We start from the raw sequence: 17,855 nt of genomic DNA on the forward strand, positions 1-17,855 counted from the left end.
TTATTAGAAACTTCTCTATTTCAATAAGAAAAGTGGTAAGTAAGAGATAAATTTAATAAAAAGGCCTGTCTAATGTTTTAGATTTCATATAATCACAAGAATAAGCCGAGATTACAGTTACATCATCTTATCAATATAGCCTCTAGGGTCAGGTCCATCCCAAGGGACTCGCGAACCATCATGCCATACAAACAGACCTCCGTCTTCAGGATTCAAAGCAATTTGCAAAGGAACTACTGCAGCGTCATCAGGGCTTATAGAACCGACTCCCTTTGTCATATCTGATATTACATAGCCGGGATGTACGCAATTAACGCGAATACCTGCAATTTCAAATGATAAATTATTGACTAGCAATGCCGCGTGGTTACATCCGCAAAATCAAGTTTTTCTGTTTACCTATATCACTGTAAAGTTTCATCAAAATACGTCCAGTAGTAAATACCGTAGTAATACATCATATTAAACTTACTCAAAAACTTACGCATTTATGACGTCACAAAATGGCGACGAATCGATCCCATTCTTATATCGCAGAGTACCAATTTGGCAGTTTACCAAATTGTGATACAATAAGAGAAGACGAAACGAAAACTTGTCCAAATTAATAACTTTAAATTATTATTAACTTTATATTACTAGAAAAGATATTTACTGACCCACAGGCCACAGCATACCTTTGCTTTGTGGTTGCCGGTCTAAATTATTATAACTTACAATTTAGATTATAACTAATGTTTTTAATAAAAATAGTATCTACCTCTATTCTTTAGTCTTCTATTTAACATGAAAGTGTATGCATTGACACCAACTTTAGATACGACGTATGGTGAAGATCCCCATTGTTCCACCTCTTTATTTTGTTTCACAGCATCTAAATATTCTTGCATTAACGTTTTTAATTCCTCTAAACTCAAATCAGTCGCGCTTAATCTTTTTCGGATATCTTCGGAAGGTATTCTCGATAAATGACCAGAAGAACTGGATATATTTAAGATACAACCGTTATCATTTAAAAATGGCAATATGGCTTCAGTAAAATTGACCAAAGAAGAGAAGTTAACTTTGATTGTTTGTTCTGCTTGAAAGACTTTGGGTTCTGGCGCATCTTTAAGGAACAGTATTCCAGCATTGTTTATTAATATGTCTATTTTTTCCTGTTTACTTTTAATATTAGTAATGTATTTTTGAATGCTATTTTCTTCTGTTACATCCAGTTGACAATATTCAGGTTTAAGCCCGATTTTATTTAATTCATTTCGCGCTTGAATGCCTCTTTTCTCATCTCTTGAAGTTAAATAAACAGTTCCATTTAGTTTCTCGCATAGCCCTTTTACTAAAGCAAAGCCCAACCCTTTATTTGCGCCAGTCACAACAGCAATTTTCTTCTCCATAATATTTTACTGAAAATAAAAAAAAAAATATTTTGATATTAAGTTTTATATAGCATTCACTACGCCTGACCACTCGGCCACGCGGGATCGAACTCGCCTCATGATCGATTTTTTTCTATTCTTCAAAAATTTATGTAAAAAAAATTGATACATCGCTGTTCAAACTACTTTTAGATTATGTTCATACTTTCAAATTGTTATGGTGCCGTGCTGAAAAGTCAACAGGTAAGTCTGTAGAGGTAAGTATGTTTGCTTAATATGTTGTATAACGAACAAGAAGAGAATTTATTTACAAATTATAAGGTTCAAATTTCAAATGATTTGCAAGTTACTAGCTAGAAACAAAAACCTCAACGAATTTAATTTAAATTTGGGAGATTTCGCGGGTTTATTATAAAGAGCTGATTAATCAGCTAACTTCTCTAAATTTAATCTAAGGCATTGACTTATTACTTTAAAAACATCTTAGGTTCATAGGGTGAACTACATACACGAGTTAAAAATTATTAAAAGAACGCACGTGCCTACTTTATCTGTACTTAACATTGTTGAATATACAGAGAACCAAGATAAAGATTAATTTTGATACCTACTTTAAACCTAATTGTTTTTTTTTCTCTTATCTATACATATAGGGTTATCGGTATATTTATCATTAACAATGGGTCTTTGGAGCTTCTTGTTCTTTGGAATAATAATAATTAAATAATACATAACTTCCTAATGGAACGTTCCACTTTCCATAATTAAATATTAGTGATTGAATATTTGCATTTTTGTAATCCTAGTTTCAGTTTATGACTTACTGACTAATGACTAATAAGTTTAAAATAATTAAGTAACAAAATAGCTAAATATTAAAACGACACTTGTGAAATTACTTACTTTTTCAGCAGAGAGCAGCGTGTAAACAAATCTCAAAAGAAACACACACCAGCTGACTGTCAGTATCAACTGTCTAGTGTCAAATTGACAACTCTGAATTGACATATTTTGATAATAACATATTATGTGAATATGACAATATGTTATCATTTCGCATTGATTACAGTTAACCTGTTTATTTACTATAAAGAACGATCTAGATTTCTAGAATTCTGTAGTCACTAGTCAATCGTCATTATAAAGCAAACAATAAAAGCATAAGGATGTCTCTGTGGCCGGCGGCAAGACCATTATTTGGGGATGAAGTTGTTCTAAGATCTATCGATTGGCTGGAAAATTTCCCTTGGAGAAACGAAAGCTCTATGAGGTCAGAAAATAGTAAATATGAAATTCGAATGAATCTTAAGGACTTCAAACCCGAAGAGATAACAATCAAAACAACGGACGGATTTATCGTTGTTGAAGGTAAGCAAGAAGAAAAAAAAGATGAGCATGGCTATGTTTCTAGACATTTCGTTCGAAAGTACGCTATACCCGAAGGTGTTAAAGCAGAAAATGTTGAGTCTAGACTTACTGTGGATGGCGTATTGGTTATAGCCATTCCACGTAAAGAAAAAAATAAGCGTGACACTATCATACCAGTTACCCATGAAGGTGTTAAATCTAAACTATAAGATGAAGAAGAATGAAATATCGACGAAAATGTGTGTTAAAGGAAAAATGATGTGTTTTTTTTTTAATTTTTTATATAATAATTGTATAAGTAGTTAAGGGTGTCTGATTTATTGTGTTTAAATTTATGGGTCTTTTATAAAGGGTCATGAGCATTTTATGTTAGTAGTTATATGTTATTTTTTTCAATAAATATCATTCCATTGTATACCTGTTGTTTTATTTATTTTATTCATAATGTATTGACAATTTAGAAATTTATTCTGAGATCTGCCTTTACTCATACTACACAAAATAATAGTTCCAAATTCTATAGACTTAATAATAATAATATTATGTTCTTTACATTATAAACATTACTCACTAGTCACTTTATATTATATTATATTTATTAATAAAATTATGTACCTGTCAGTTATTATAGATATAAAATAAATACCTATTCAGGTATAAATTTTGTCAATGTATACACTTGGTATACACATATGCATATACATAATATATAAAATGTATCATCACAATCAAAGTTCATACCTTAACATGCCATTCATAAAGGTTCATATTCAAGTTAATAATTCCTGGTTTTATTATTAGATCTATAATAAATAATTAGAGAGTATATTTTTGCAAGTTTCATACATTTTATTACTTGACAACTGAATGGATAAAACCACAATAAAACGCTGAACATATGAAAAAGGCTACGAAAAAGGTCAAGAGTTATCAGTACAAAGTTCGCAATTTTGCACGATGATATTACATTGCTACCTAAAATTATTATAATCAATGATATAATATACGTTTTTTAAAACTCACACCATACATGTAATGATTGTACATAATTTTAAGATCAATTACCATCTTAACCAGACACAAACTGTGTTATAGAACTTTAATGTAAGGGACTAAAGTCGAGAATTGCGTGTAGAAGATTTTTACTCATTACAGCTTCCGACCCGAGATCTTCACATCTCGCGTGGCCGCGACCTTGTCGTAACGTGTAGTTAAAATTAGGTTTGATTTATTTCTTTATTTTTTTCGCAGTGCTGCAATATTATCAAAATTGTATACTCGCTTTGATTATTGCAATTAACGAGCAATTGTTTATATTTATGTTATCACAAATTTTTCCAGAGCACCTCTTAAAACGCTCTAAACGGTTCTTGAGATGTTCATAACTATAGATTTTCGTTAGTGTTAGCATTTTTTCGTCTCCTGAGATACTCTATAGAAGTTAAATCTTTAACTTGAGTACAAAAAATTCTCGGTGTAAGTAAGTATACATATTGAATAAAATTAAATAAATATTTTCTCAGTCCCTAGACCATGACTGCAGTGCAGCCAGAATCATTAGTTGAATATCTCGTAATTGAGTACAGATGGCTCCTTGCTGTAACAGTTTTGATGCCCCTTTCATTCCTGTGGAAGATCTGGTCATTTGCAAGAAACTATGTGGTTTTCAAACTGAACACAGCTCCTCGAGCACACGAGAAAAAAGTTAAGGATGTTCAAAGGCAGGTAAGCAAAAAAAATGACCTCAAACTAAATAAAAACATGGAACACCAACTTCGACTCTATTTTTTCATTTCTTTTTGAACAAATTCTAAATGAAATACTTAATTATATCTAAAATCTACTATTACATATGACTACCTATGTAGCTATTCTATATTGCAAATATTGTCTAGCATGATATTGACTTGATTTTATAATTGGTGTGAATTGGTGTATGGTAGTAGGTACGCCCACACATCTTAGTACCTAGGTCGTCTAGTTCTGTACATTCTGGACAAGTATTGTTCAGTAGAAGAATTCAGATATTTAACATTGTGTTTTTAATTAATTATAGTAATGATCTATCTGTCTAACTGTATCCGATTCTGTCCCATTTTACTGAGGATCACTATATTCTATGCTACGGCACCAAGAACGTATTACGTGATGTAGATATGTGAATGCCTACAGCTAAAAAAAATGTATCGACAAAGGCAGTTGAAATCATGAACAATATTTTTATTTCATAGCGCAAAAAAACTCCAACACGGGAACTTCAGATTACAATCTCAAATTGGGTATCAATATACAATATTCAGAATTTAAATTCTTAGGTCAAAACTAAATCGTGCCTCTAGATATTCTTTTTTGGAAAAGCAATTTTACAGCATCAATTCAAAATTTATTTATTTATTCAGAGGTATTCAGGGTATTCACCGTGAAGCCAAAAGGTTTCTTGAATAGATTTATAGTCGCCTCGATTATGTCGATAGCTTCATGCTTAATTTTTTTGTTATTATATTATATATTATACACTAAGTTACCGTGTATAAGTTTAATTCATCCAGAATGGACTCCAAGAAAATGTCTATAATACTAATTCGGCACATTAGAACGTCATGTAGAAAATAGAACCTAAATAGGAAATTCCTCTGAAAACTTTCAGGTAAAAAGCTGGTTAACTGGTGACCGCAGCACGCGACTATGTACCGCTCGACCATCATGGCAGGCCATGTCTTTCAGACAAGGACTGTATAAGAAAACTTTCACGAATATACATATTGATCTCGTAGATATACTGGAAGTGGATACTGAGAATATGGTTTGTACGATAATATACTTGGAAGACGAGAGACCGCAAAAAAAAGTTTTCACCACTCATTTCAGTCTTCAGAATGAGCTTTTTTTTGCACAAATCATAACTAATATACTGATGGGTTTAGACGGGTTTAGATCATTTTATAATGTTTCATTTTTATTATTTTTATTCTGTATGATAAAAATAATAAAAATGAATGTGATGCTCAGCGCAAAACTCGAAAACGATTTCGGCCGCACCGATTTCGTTAATACTTTTTTTTATAATATTCCTTGAAGTACGAGGATGGTTCTTATGGAGAGAAAACTTTAAAATATACCAAGGGCGAAGCCGCGGCCGGGGCGGACCGCTAGTTTCAAATAAACTTATGTACATTGAGTTACATGTACATCGCTACTAGACTATTTGTAACACGAGTTAGAGTCAATCGTCTCAAACTCAGTTTTTTTTGTTACATTGATTGGTTTTAGTTGATAAGTTTATTCATATTTTTTTAATAAGATAAACAAAATTTATTTGTTACATTGATTGGTTTTAATTTATAAGTAATAAGAGGCAGAATATCTACAAAGTAACTCACTAGCCTAGCCGGCCCGCGCCGCCGCGCTTGTCGCACAGATTTTGTTCGTGGTGTCCTCTCTAGTAATAATACCTCAATGCTTATGTATTTGTTTTAGATGGTAAGATGCGAGCCTTTAGTCACGATGGGTCAAGTTTCGAAAACATTAGAACCACTGGGTCTTGCGTTAGCCGTGGTCCCAGAGTTGGACCAACTCACAGTGGGGGGGCTGGTGATGGGAACAGGGGTGGAAACGTCGTCACACGTTCATGGATTGTTCCAGCACATTTGTGTCCAGTATGAGCTCGTTTTAGCTGATGGGTCTGTGGTAACGTGCAGTAAGGTTAGTTGTACTGTAATGTTTATACTAAGTACATAATATAATGAAAACATTCACATTGAATCCTTAAAAGTCGTTATATTTATTTGAGTATTACTTTTTATAATAATCTACAAGCGTGTTCATACTTCAGGATGAAAACGCTGACTTATTTTATGCTGTACCATGGTCATATGGAACTTTAGGCTTCTTAACGTCTGCGACTATAAAAGTGGTTCCGGCAAAGAAGTAAGCACAGCACGAAAGCTTAAATTTTACTCTAAATAACTATATTCTCTCTTCTTTAACATTATTATTTCTCTCAGGTACGTTCGTCTGGAATACCATCCCTACCACAATTTATCAGATCTGGCAAATAAGTTTAGACAGGAGTCTCTTAAAGATAGTCCTCACCAGTTTATTGAAGCTCTTCTTTACGATAGAGATAGTGGTGTTGTGATGACAGGTGATATGGTAGATGAAATTGGGAGTGATGGACAGGTATGGCCAAAACGCAGCATTTTATTTAAAGTGTAAAAGTTAATCTATATTAATACTTAATACTATTTCTAGTTTAACCCTATTGGCAAGTGGTATTCTGAATGGTTTTTCACGCAAGTAGAGAAATATTTGATTAGAAAGAACCAGAAAAGCAATGTGGAGTACATTCCTCTTCGGGACTACTATCATAGACACACTCGCAGCTTCTTTTGGGAATTGCGGGTCAGTATTTAAATCTATATCACTTGTATGTAGAATGTGTCAAGTGGCCATCGATGGCTGTGGTCGATGACCCGTTTGGGCCGAGCCTAAGATCATAGCGAACAATATTATAGAATGGAAAATCTTTAACAATAAATGAAACATAACTTCATCAAAATGTGTTACAAGATGTTTCTGCTTGTATAAACACCGAAATTAATCGGATAAAATAAGTAATTACTAGCGCGTCACACACGGTGAAGATACAGTATCTTAAGGTATCCGGTATCAGCGTTCTGACCATCATTTTTCTTATTGTCATTGCGTACTAAGACCCCTGTAGAACCGCCATCCTGTTACAAATGACCCACAAAATTTCGGGTCATTTGTATCTATCTATATATATATAGTACTTCACCGTGTGTGACGCGCTTTAGAATGGATATTAATTGTAAAGATAACGTAATACTTATTTTATTTACAGGATATAATCCCATTCGGCAATCACCCGTTGTTCCGTCTCCTATTCGGTTGGTTGATGCCTCCAGAGGTATCTCTACTGAAGCTTACTCAACCAGAATCCGTCACTAAGCTTTATAATAAAGCGCACGTTATACAAGACATGCTAGTGCCAATTCAATCCTTAGAAAGCGCGGTACAACTATTCCATAAAGAGTTTGAAGTAAGAATATTCTTCATCGATTTTCTTAAAAAAAAAAAGACGGGTTGCACTCCGGGAGTGCCGGCAGAAGTGAAAACTTGATTATTATTTATTAACGTTGAGCATGTTTGATATCCATCCGTCTTACGCTTTTTCGATCAGGTCACGTGTCCTGATGCGAGTTTAAGATTTTATACCCAACGCCGCTAAAGAAGTTTTCACTTCAAAAATACATGAAATAAAGTTTATTTTGCATAGACCTTATTCATCTTTAAGCACGTGATGTTTATTTTCAGGTATATCCAATATGGTTGTGTCCCTTTAAATTATTTAATAATCCAGGACAGCTAAAAATCCGTTCTGGGGAGTGGGAAATGTTCGTAGATATCGGCGTTTATGGAGTTCCTAAAGCTGATGGCTTTGAAACGGTAAGTCGAACTTATTGTAATCTTAGACAGCAAAAGAGTATGCAAGTACATGGTAAACTTATCTAAACTGTATAAAATTAATATCATGTTTTCTTCAACGTAAAAATTTATGAATTGACTGCCCGAATCGGTATTTTTTAACATTTACACAACTTAGTCACAGTATTACCTACTTACAATATTTTATATTTCCTAGGAAATATTGTAATACTGTGACTTAGTTATTTATTTTAGAGCTGTACTTATTGTAATTAAATGTTAATATATTTGTTGAAGGTATCATCGACGAGGCGAATCGAAAAATTCGTCACTCAGCAAAATGGTTACCAAATGCTATATGCAGACACGTATACTACCCGAGACGAGTTCAGAGATATGTTTGATCACACGCTATACGACAAGATGCGAGATGCACTGCCGTACTGTAAAGATGCTTTTCCAGAAATATATGGCAAAGTTAATAGACATGTTAGGAAATAATATTTATACTGTATGAGTGTCCGAGACATATACTAATTTTATTATTATTATTCGTCTTTGTACTGTGTAACCATGCTTTGTTTCACTTGAACTTATAGATAAGTAGTAATTAATGAATATAAATAAAATTGACTTATTGATCTAAATAAAAATATTATAAAGTATTTATTGTGTTTTATTTACTGAATTAAAAAATGAAGAGGTTTGTTTTTTATGTAAGTATTTTAATATAGGTAACTACACTTAAATATTACATAACTAGCGGTCCGCCCCGGCTTCGCCCGTGGTACATGTTTACGTTTTCTCTACATAAGAACCATCCTCGTACTTCAAGGAATATAATAAAAAAAGAATTATCGAAATCGGTTCAGCCGTTCTCGAGTTATGCGCTTACCAACACATTTTTCGATTCATTTTTATATATAAGATTTTTATATATAAGATTATGGGCCGCTGTAGAGTAAACGGTACAGCAGAGCGGTAGAGTACTAACTATCCTTCTTACGTAGCGGTAGAGTACTAAATATACTAATGTAGACACCCTTGGTAGAGTAGAGTACTAAAATTTCTACTAAAAGTACACCGTACAGTACTGAGAACTGGTAGACTGGTAGTATGCTAGTTCACTCTACCCGTGTATAGCGTATAGCACCCCTAACAGCTAAATAATATACAATTTTTGCCATTAGACACATCGGATATGTCCACCAAAAACTCTTTAAAAGTACGTAAACTTGGCTCTAAGACTTGGCTTTATAATGTTCATGAAAAAGTTAATATGTACAATGTTCGCTTTTTTTTCATCTGATTATTTGAGAGGAATTCTCTACGAATTTGAAAGGATGTTCAAGTGATCCAAAAAATGTTGTAGCGTGGAAACAATATAATATGCGACCGTGTATATCGCGGCGGTAGGCGCAGTACGAGCGTGCCCGTACGCAGTTCACGCGAATGTTTATACACGGCCGATACGCTACGTGTGTGACTATGCACACTGAGTGAACGCCTTCGTAGCTGGTTCTTCTGTTCTTCATAGTATTCGATGATTGACGACGACGTTGTTGCTCCGAGTTTTATGACCTTTATTGAAGTTGAAGTGGCCAATAGGCAAGTATTTGAAATGCCACACTTGAAATGCAAATACGTACATGTCAATTTCTTATTTCTATGACAGGCAGCGGACATTTCAGACTCAGAACAAAGAATCCTATGGAACTGCCGTAATTGTTCAATTTGACGCGGAAATAATAATGATATACCCATCTCTTTCTCACAACAGTGGTTTTACCTTAGAAAAAGCATCTACACTCTTTTTATTAGCGCCCTCTTCATTGGCATCGATATCCTTTGCTGCCACGGACGCCATCTTAGTATACGGTTTTGTTTACTTGTGAGAAGATGTCATTGTGAAATTTTTATGATTTTCCAGTGTTTTTCGACCATAATCGAGTGTAATAAGTATAATTGAAAATAATAATAGGTACCATGAAGTGTTCTATAGTAGGTTGTGGCTTATGCCAAAGCAAAAACAGGCCAATCTAACCTTTCAATGGTAAGTGGCTAACATTTTGTTAAATTGTTGCTCATATTAAAGTGTATTTATTATCAAGTGTATAGAAATCTTTTAATCATTTTACATTTAATCATCTTAGTTATTATGAGCTGTAGAAACCCGCAATATTCTCCTTATTTCATTTGCATCGAAAACATAAACATGAGTGCTAGTGTCGAACATCATCGCATAAACACCTTATCGATAAATTATTAATTTGTTTATTAATTACGTGCTAAGTTATATATTGTTGTATATTTTCTCGTTTTAGTTTACCAAGTAACGAATCCCGGCGAAAGGCATGGTTGGAAAAGATTGGCATAGAAAATATCCGGCCAGGAACTAAAAACATTAATGTGTGCTCATTGCACTTTGAAGAGAGCGCATTTAATAAGACTTTAAACATTGTTTGATTGAGAGATGATGCTATCCCAACAGTATTTGCAAAGGTAAATAATTCATCAATCTTTTTATTAAACAACAACTTTGATTGTGTATGCACAAAAAGACCTCAAAACTACTGGTCCAATTTTTTTAATTCTTTCGTTGTTGGAAAGCTACACTTTCCATAAGTATATAATACACTATGTTTGTTCAATAAATTATTTTAATAAAAAAAATACTAAAAGTTTTACAATTTACCAAACATTGAGTCCATGTTTCTGTAGCAATCTATTTATTATTACTTGGGACCATATCTAATGTAACATTTTTATCTCTTTCAGGCAGACCATCCATCTCAATTTGCTTTAATTGACATATCAAATACTACTGATCAACCATCATGCTCAGGTTATCCACATCCACAAGATGCCAAGGATCTTGAATTGGTAAGAGCAGTTCTTGAATAAAACCTATATGAAATAATAGGCATGACGACAGTATCCATAAATGATCGTATTAGTGTTTTTAAGGGAAAATGTATAATAAATAAATTAAATATAGTGACTTAGAAATCTTAAAAACATTAAGATTAATGAGATTATCAATAAAATAAAACATTGAAATTCTGCAGTTGGCCATTTTGACTAAAACACGCGTGACGTCACGCTTAAGTAAACAACTCACGTCAGATGTGTTTTGTTGATAGGAATATGTTGAGAATACGCATTTTTATTTATTTTCTATTGTTTCACGTATGCTTTATCGACTCAGAGCAGAAATATAATTGCGAATTCACGAATATGGTTCGGGGTTCTCCGCGCCAACTTTATACAATCATTTCTTATTATTTTCTCGCTTGAAATAATTACTAACACATTTTTGAGCATTATTTTTATGTGGATTCACACTGCAATACTGCACACCACTTATAAACTTTGAAATTCGTTTCTATAACACATACTAAATAAATATTTTTTTAATTTTCTTCGCAGTGTGTACAAATAATTACGTTTTTACTGAAGAGTGACGTCACGCCTACGCCATGACACCTGCGAGCTGTTTTGGCACAGTTAATAAATATTTTTTGAAAAATGGCTTTTATCTTCGTTAAATTTAAGTATATTACCGAAATATAGGGTTTTTCTTGTATAGTAAACGTATACACACATTATGGAAGAGGATTTCAAAATCTTTCGTCATGCCTATTCTTGTTTAAAAAAAAGGGAACTTCAATGTACGTAACTTTTTCATAGTCTTAGTCATACATGCTGAGATTCATGTGTATAATTGTAGTGTATTAGATATAAGCTTCTTGTCTTGTACTGTAGTGTATTATAAGTTCAGTTATAATAAATCACTCGAGGAAGATACACGTGTTTCATTACCCCGCAACCCGCACTCTACATGGCGACCCTGCCATGCGCGAGCGCCGCGGTGTAAGTTACCGGGTGTCGCGTATCGGGCGAATTATGCAATTCAGCGGATTCCTGTGTGCCTCAGTGCTCTAAGTTAGAGCGTTTATAATATTGAAGTAATGAAAATGGAGATAACGCAAGGAACATTCTCCATAACCAGTCACGTACGTCGCTTCTAAAATGGGCAAAAGTTACTCTAAAACGGGAGACAAGGAGGTGATAATTGCACAAAATGCATCTCAAGGAAGTAATTCTGCGGTCGAATCCCATATCCAGATAAATAATATATTATTGGCGACGGCTTTGACAATTTTCGCTGTTATAATTGTCATATTTATATGGAAAAAGCTGAAGGACAGACAAAAGAAATGGATCGAGAAACAAATTGAATCACAATTTATAAGAAGAATGCGTTTGCGGTTGTCGGGAAAGCGAGAATGTGAAGAAGGAAACGAGTCCGTGTAAAAAAAAAAAAAAGTGATTTCCGTGTTAGTGAGCCCTAGTGAAAAACATATATCGTATATTAAACTGTGCTTTCTTTTTGTAATCATTTAGTGAACAAAAGTAATAAAAACAACGAACTGTGTTGCGTCATCTACTATCGACATAATAGGAACTATAAGTGTCGGATGAAAAATAATTAATAACTATGTATATTACAATGCCAATGTAATTGTTACTTTTGTCATAATTTTATGTTTCTTGTATCTTACAGCCTAAGTATTTCGGAATGTCACATGGAAAATATATTGGCCATAATGCATTCATGTAAGGACCAAACTACTAGGTAAATCATTTTTATGTAAGTATGTTTTAATTTCGTTTTATATGGAAAAAGATTTAGAAGGGATTTTTAATGAATTATCTGATATTCAAATTACTTTGAGGAAGTTAGGCCCATCTAGAAGGTTACAATATAAAAGTAAAGTTAAGGATAATATATTAAGAGCTAAGGAATTATATTCATCTTATAAAACTATTATTAGTATATTTTCTGAGCGAAAAACCTCGTTAGAATTAGCTGAATATGTTTATGAAGTCTTGAAGGAGAGAATAAACGTTATTTACGATAAGATTCTATCATATGATTTTCAAGGTTACGTAGAAACAACTACTTCAAACATGGAGAAGTTCGAAATCAAAACTGCAACATCCTTGATACCTGTTATGGATGGTTCAGAAAGTACGACAGAAAAAATCATAGACGCGGTAGAATTATATAGCGATTGCCTAAAGGACACAGACCAAGAAAAAATGTTAATATCTTTTGTTTTGAAAACTAGATTAACTAAAACCGCTAAATTAAAACTAAAATGCAAATATGATGATGTAGCAAGCCTTTTACAAGATTTAAAAACTTATTTACTTACAAAAAAGTCCGCCAATGCAATACTATATCAATTAAATAATTTGAGTCAAAATGATATGTCAATTTGTGATTATGGAAATAAACTATCAGAATTATTTATAGACCTCACTATTGCACAGGCTAACGGTAACGAAAAGACCTGCGAAATACTGAGACCTATAAACGAAAAAATTGCTATTAAAAGATTCTCTGATGGATTAAGAAATAAACGCTTGAGCACTATCATTTCAGCGCGGAACTTTTCCGAGTTGAAAGATGCGGTGCGTGCGGCGGAGGACGAGGAGCTGGGGCAGCTCTCGACTTCCGGAGGTATTTTCAGCGCCAGGGGTAAGTCAAACAACAGATATAATAATAATTTCACTAGAAGAGGGCAGAATAATTATTATAATAAAGGTTTCAATTTCCGTGGCAATTCTCGAAGTCAAGTTTATAATAATAATTATTATCGGCAGAATTATAATGGCAATCCCCGTGGTGGATATATACGCGGAAGAGGTAATAATTTTCCAAAATTTGGCAATAATCATAATGCTTCAGGATATTATCGTGGTAGAGGTAGTCGAGGTAGGAACAACCAACACAAAATTTTCTCAGCCGAAGAGAGCGAGAACCGTCAAGCAAATAACGAAGAAATAGAGACCAAAAACCAGTTTTTTCGGTCCTAAATGTTATAACATTTTAACCTGCAATAAAAATGTTAGGTACGTCCATTTCGACATAAACAATTCTAAGTATTCATGGTTACTTGATACCGGCGCGTCCATTTCTGCTGTTACTAAGAACGCCTTATTAGAACATACTACTTTGTATGAAGATAACATTATAATAAATGGTATCGGTGGAAAAATATGCTCAAAAGGATATGTTTATCTTACTTTGCGTACTCAAAATAGTAGATTTAATCATAAATTTTATTTGTTCGATCATTTACCGTGTAAATCAGATGGAATCCTCGGTTTAGATTTCTTATCGAAATTTAATACACATATTAATCTAGAAAACGATACATTAATTCTACATAACCAATGCAAAAATATTATACCACTATATGCGTCACCTACTACTTCACATAACTACTTAACTATTCCTGCGAGAAGCGAGTCCATTCACTACATACCAATTATGAATAATAAATTAAATAATGACTGTGTTGTTTTACCACAACAATTACAAGAGGGTCTATTTTTAGCAGCTCTAATAGTGAAGCCAGTAAATAACGTTATTCCCATTAAAATATTAAATACTCAAGAAGAATCAATTACTATACCGACCTTTCAACCAGACCTACACTCGTTAAACGATTACCAAATATGTCAGTTTAATAAATGTAAATCAAACGCAGAGAGAGCTAATATTTTGTTAGAATTATTAAAATTGGATCACTTACATCCTACCGAGCGTGAGACTATACAAGCAATTTGTACTAAATACAATGATATCTTTCACTTACCGGGTGATAAGCTTACAACTACTAATTCATATGAACATAATATTTATTTAAAACCGAATGCTAGCCCCGTTTATACAAAACCATACAGGTTACCACATAGTCAAAAACCTGAAATAAATAAGCAAATTGAGAAAATGTTACAGGATGATATTATAGAAGAAGCTCAAAGTGAGTGGTCTAGCCCCATTTTACTTGTTCCTAAAAAGTCAAATGATGATAGCAAAAAGTGGAGATTAGTGATAGATTACCGTAAATTAAATGAAGTTATACAAGATGATAAATTTCCGCTACCGAATATCACTGATATCTTAGAGTCCCTTGCTGGTGCCGTGTATTTTACCCATTTAGACCTTAGTCAATCTTATTACCAAACGACCTTGAACCCCGAATCACGTAAGATTACTGCCTTTACAACCAATACTGGACAATACCAGATGAAACGAATGCCAATGGGTCTTAAAACCAGTCCAAGTTCTTTTTCAAGGTTAATGACTATAGCCATGTCAGGTCTAACGTATGAGAAATGTTTTGTTTATCTTGATGACCTTGTAATTTTTGGACGTAACTTAGAAGGTCATAATAAAAATTTAATAGATGTTTTTGAGAGACTTAGAAAAGTTAACTTAAAATTAAATCCCATCAAATGTAATTTTTTGAAAAAGGAATTATTATATTTAGGACACACAGTGTCAGCAGATGGAATTAGTCCAGATAAAACTAAAATAAAAATTGTTGAAAATTACCCAACACCAAAAAATACAGAAGAAGTAAAACGTTTTGTTGCATTTTGTAACTATTACCGAAAATTTATAAAGAATTTCGCGGAAATAACTATCCCTTTAAATAATTTGTGTCGTAAAGATGTCCCTTTTATATGGTCTGAACAATGTGAAAACTCGTTTAAAATCATAAAAAAAGCGTTAGTATCACCCCCCATTTTACAATATCCAGACTTTTCAGACGAAAACGAGTTCATCTTACAAACTGATGCTTCTGGCATTGCAGTAGGAGCAGTACTTTGCAATAAAGATAAAAGACCAGTCGCTTATGCAAGTCGGCCTTTAAACAAAGCTGAAAAAAATTACCCAACTATACAAAAAGAATTACTTGCGATAGTGTGGGGAGTTAAATATTTTAGGCCGTATCTCTTAGGTAAAAAGTTCACAATCATGACGGACCATAAACCATTATTGTATTTATTCGGAATTAAAGATCCATCGAGTAGATTATTAAAATTTAGGTTAACATTAGAAGAATATGATTTTAACGTTGTGTATATTAAAGGCAAAGAAAACGCCGTAGCAGACGCGTTGTCTAGAATTACAATAAACTCAAACGAATTGAAATGTATCAACGATAAAATAATTAACGTAATGACTAGAGCACAGAAAAAGAAACTAGAAGAAGTTAAAGAAAAGAGTGACACTCCAACTACCAATAATGACACAGACTATCGGCCTGATCAACCGAGAATCGTGGAATTATTGCGAGTTCCGAGTGGTGCGATAGAGATGATTTTAATAGAAGGAAAAGAGTTAAATAGGATTCGAAATCGAATGGGTATAGATGTAGAAACCGAGTGTTTTGCTTTCTCCCAAAATAAGAAAATTTTATACATTAATCTTGATTTCAAAGCACAATACACGCGAGCCGTTTTTGTGAAGAAATTAAGTGAATTAAGTAAAAATATTAATGTCGACGAAATATGTATAATAAAAACAAATAATGACGCGTTATTTATAAAAGAACTAATAGAAGAAATTAAAAGTAAAGATATATGGACCGGTCCACGGATATGTATATTACGAGGTGTAGAAAGAATTGATAATGAAAATGATAAACAATTTATTATTAATGACTATCACTTACTGCCCACTAGTGGCCACGCAGGCATTCGTAGAATGATAAATAATATTAAGAAAAAATATTTCTGGCCAGAAATGGAAAAAGACATAAGAGATTTTGTAACTAAATGCGAAAAATGTCAAAAATCTAAGTATTCCCGCAATACCAAAGAGCCGATGGTTATAACAACCACAGCCTCGTTTGCTTTCGAGAAAGTATTTTTAGACTTAGTTGGTCCTTTGGATCAAGATGTAGACGGTAATAGTTATATACTTACGTTACAGTGTGAATTAAGTAAGTTTGTTGAGGCTTATCCTCTTAAAAATAAGGAAACGGTCACCGTTGCTAGAGCATTTGTTAATCAATTTATTTTAAGGTTCGGAATCCCAAAAATTATAGCAACAGATAGAGGCACTGAGTTTATGTCATCTACTATGATAGAGGTCTGTAAACTTTTAGAAATTGAAAAATTAAACTCAACCTCCTACCATCACGAGTCGATTGGATCACTCGAAAATGCACATAAACATTTAGGTTCATTCTTAAGAATACAATGCAATAATTACCCTGAAACGTGGAGCCATTGGCTACCCTTTTGGTGTTTTAATTTTAATAATACTGTACATTCCTCTACAAAATATACCCCGTATGAATTAGTTTTTGGAAAACCAAGTGAAATTCCGAGTAGACTAAGTACTAGCATAGAACCTTTATATAACCCAGATAATTATAGTTTAGAATTAAGATATCGTTTGCAAGTAGCACATAGAAACGCACAAAACAATTTGTTAAAAAGTAAACAAGTGCGAAAATCTGTATATGATAAAAACATAAATCAAGTCCGATATAAGAAAGGTGATTTAATATTGTTAAAAAATGAAACTGCAAATAAATTAGATACTTTGTATAATGGTCCATTTATTGTTATTGAAGATAAGGAACCTAATGTTATAATTTTTAAGAACAATAAAGAAGAAATTGTACACAAAAATCGAACAAAATTGTATAAAAATTAGGAATTTTCTTTTAATTTGTTTCTTACTTAACAAAAAAAAATTAGTATAACAATTTTTTTTTATCTCCTACCCCTGTGGTGTAGTGTATTAGATATAAGCTTCTTGTCTTGTACTGTAGTGTATTATAAGTT

At 33.0% G+C, this 17,855-nt stretch overlaps 3 protein-coding genes and 1 long non-coding RNA gene across 6 annotated transcripts; 3 read left to right on the forward strand and 1 right to left on the reverse strand.

Annotated features, from left to right (window-relative positions):
- Positions 1-70: 70 nt before the first annotated feature.
- Positions 71-2,342, reverse strand: LOC149477681 (carbonyl reductase [NADPH] 3-like). The gene is made up of 3 exons (XM_089710288.1): positions 2,280-2,342; positions 761-1,403; positions 71-323 (listed from the first exon to the last, which is right to left on the reverse strand). The coding sequence occupies exons 2-3, from the start codon at positions 1,392-1,394 to the stop codon at positions 118-120; spliced, it is 840 nt and encodes a 279-aa protein (XP_089566414.1). The 5' UTR covers positions 1,395-1,403; positions 2,280-2,342; the 3' UTR covers positions 71-117.
- Positions 2,343-2,383: 41 nt separating this feature from the next.
- Positions 2,384-3,159, forward strand: LOC149477682 (alpha-crystallin B chain-like). Its single transcript, XM_089710301.1, has one exon. The coding sequence runs from the start codon at positions 2,543-2,545 to the stop codon at positions 2,951-2,953; it is 411 nt and encodes a 136-aa protein (XP_089566427.1). The 5' UTR covers positions 2,384-2,542; the 3' UTR covers positions 2,954-3,159.
- Positions 3,160-3,927: 768 nt separating this feature from the next.
- LOC149477683 (delta(24)-sterol reductase-like) lies at positions 3,928-8,825 on the forward strand. Of its 3 annotated transcripts, XM_089710265.1 has the most exons (10): positions 3,928-3,965; positions 4,268-4,469; positions 5,392-5,547; positions 6,222-6,446; positions 6,577-6,671; positions 6,749-6,923; positions 6,996-7,145; positions 7,609-7,806; positions 8,082-8,213; positions 8,490-8,825. In XM_089710265.1, the coding sequence occupies exons 2-10, from the start codon at positions 4,278-4,280 to the stop codon at positions 8,691-8,693; spliced, it is 1,527 nt and encodes a 508-aa protein (XP_089566391.1). In that variant the 5' UTR covers positions 3,928-3,965; positions 4,268-4,277; the 3' UTR covers positions 8,694-8,825. The 3 variants fall into 3 exon arrangements, with proteins under 3 accessions (XP_089566391.1, XP_089566393.1, XP_089566392.1); XM_089710267.1 differs by lacking the exon at positions 5,392-5,547; XM_089710266.1 differs by lacking the exon at positions 3,928-3,965 and having other exon boundaries at positions 3,981-4,469.
- Positions 8,826-10,088: 1,263 nt separating this feature from the next.
- LOC149477684 (uncharacterized) lies at positions 10,089-11,101 on the forward strand. Its single transcript, XR_016317560.1, has 3 exons — positions 10,089-10,245; positions 10,517-10,694; positions 10,971-11,101. It is a non-coding gene; the product is annotated as an uncharacterized LOC149477684 (long non-coding RNA).
- Positions 11,102-17,855: the final 6,754 nt, after the last annotated feature.

Source organism: Colias philodice, chromosome 24, assembly GCF_061535455.1.
Source record: "Colias philodice isolate Cphi_HAF_F1 chromosome 24, ilColPhil1 Martin Lab GWU primary, whole genome shotgun sequence".
Lineage (NCBI taxonomy): Eukaryota > Metazoa > Arthropoda > Insecta > Lepidoptera > Pieridae > Colias > Colias philodice.

What these genes read in the sequence shown, in the direction of transcription:
- LOC149477681 (XM_089710288.1), bottom strand. Translation starts at nt 1,394, where the DNA reads ATGGAGAAGAAAATTGCTGTTGTGACTGGCGCAAATAAAGGGTTGGGC. An exon ending in TAGAAGACTAAAGAATAGAG is followed by an intron (nt 324 to 760) that starts GTAGATACTATT and finishes TTGAAATTGCAG; the next exon opens with GTATTCGCGTTAATTGCGTA.
- LOC149477682 (XM_089710301.1), top strand. Translation starts at nt 2,543, where the DNA reads ATGTCTCTGTGGCCGGCGGCAAGACCATTATTTGGGGATGAAGTTGTT.
- LOC149477683 (XM_089710265.1), top strand. Translation starts at nt 4,278, where the DNA reads ATGACTGCAGTGCAGCCAGAATCATTAGTTGAATATCTCGTAATTGAG. An exon ending in AAAGTGGTTCCGGCAAAGAA is followed by an intron (nt 6,672 to 6,748) that starts GTAAGCACAGCA and finishes TATTTCTCTCAG; the next exon opens with GTACGTTCGTCTGGAATACC. An exon ending in AAGCTGATGGCTTTGAAACG is followed by an intron (nt 8,214 to 8,489) that starts GTAAGTCGAACT and finishes TATTTGTTGAAG; the next exon opens with GTATCATCGACGAGGCGAAT.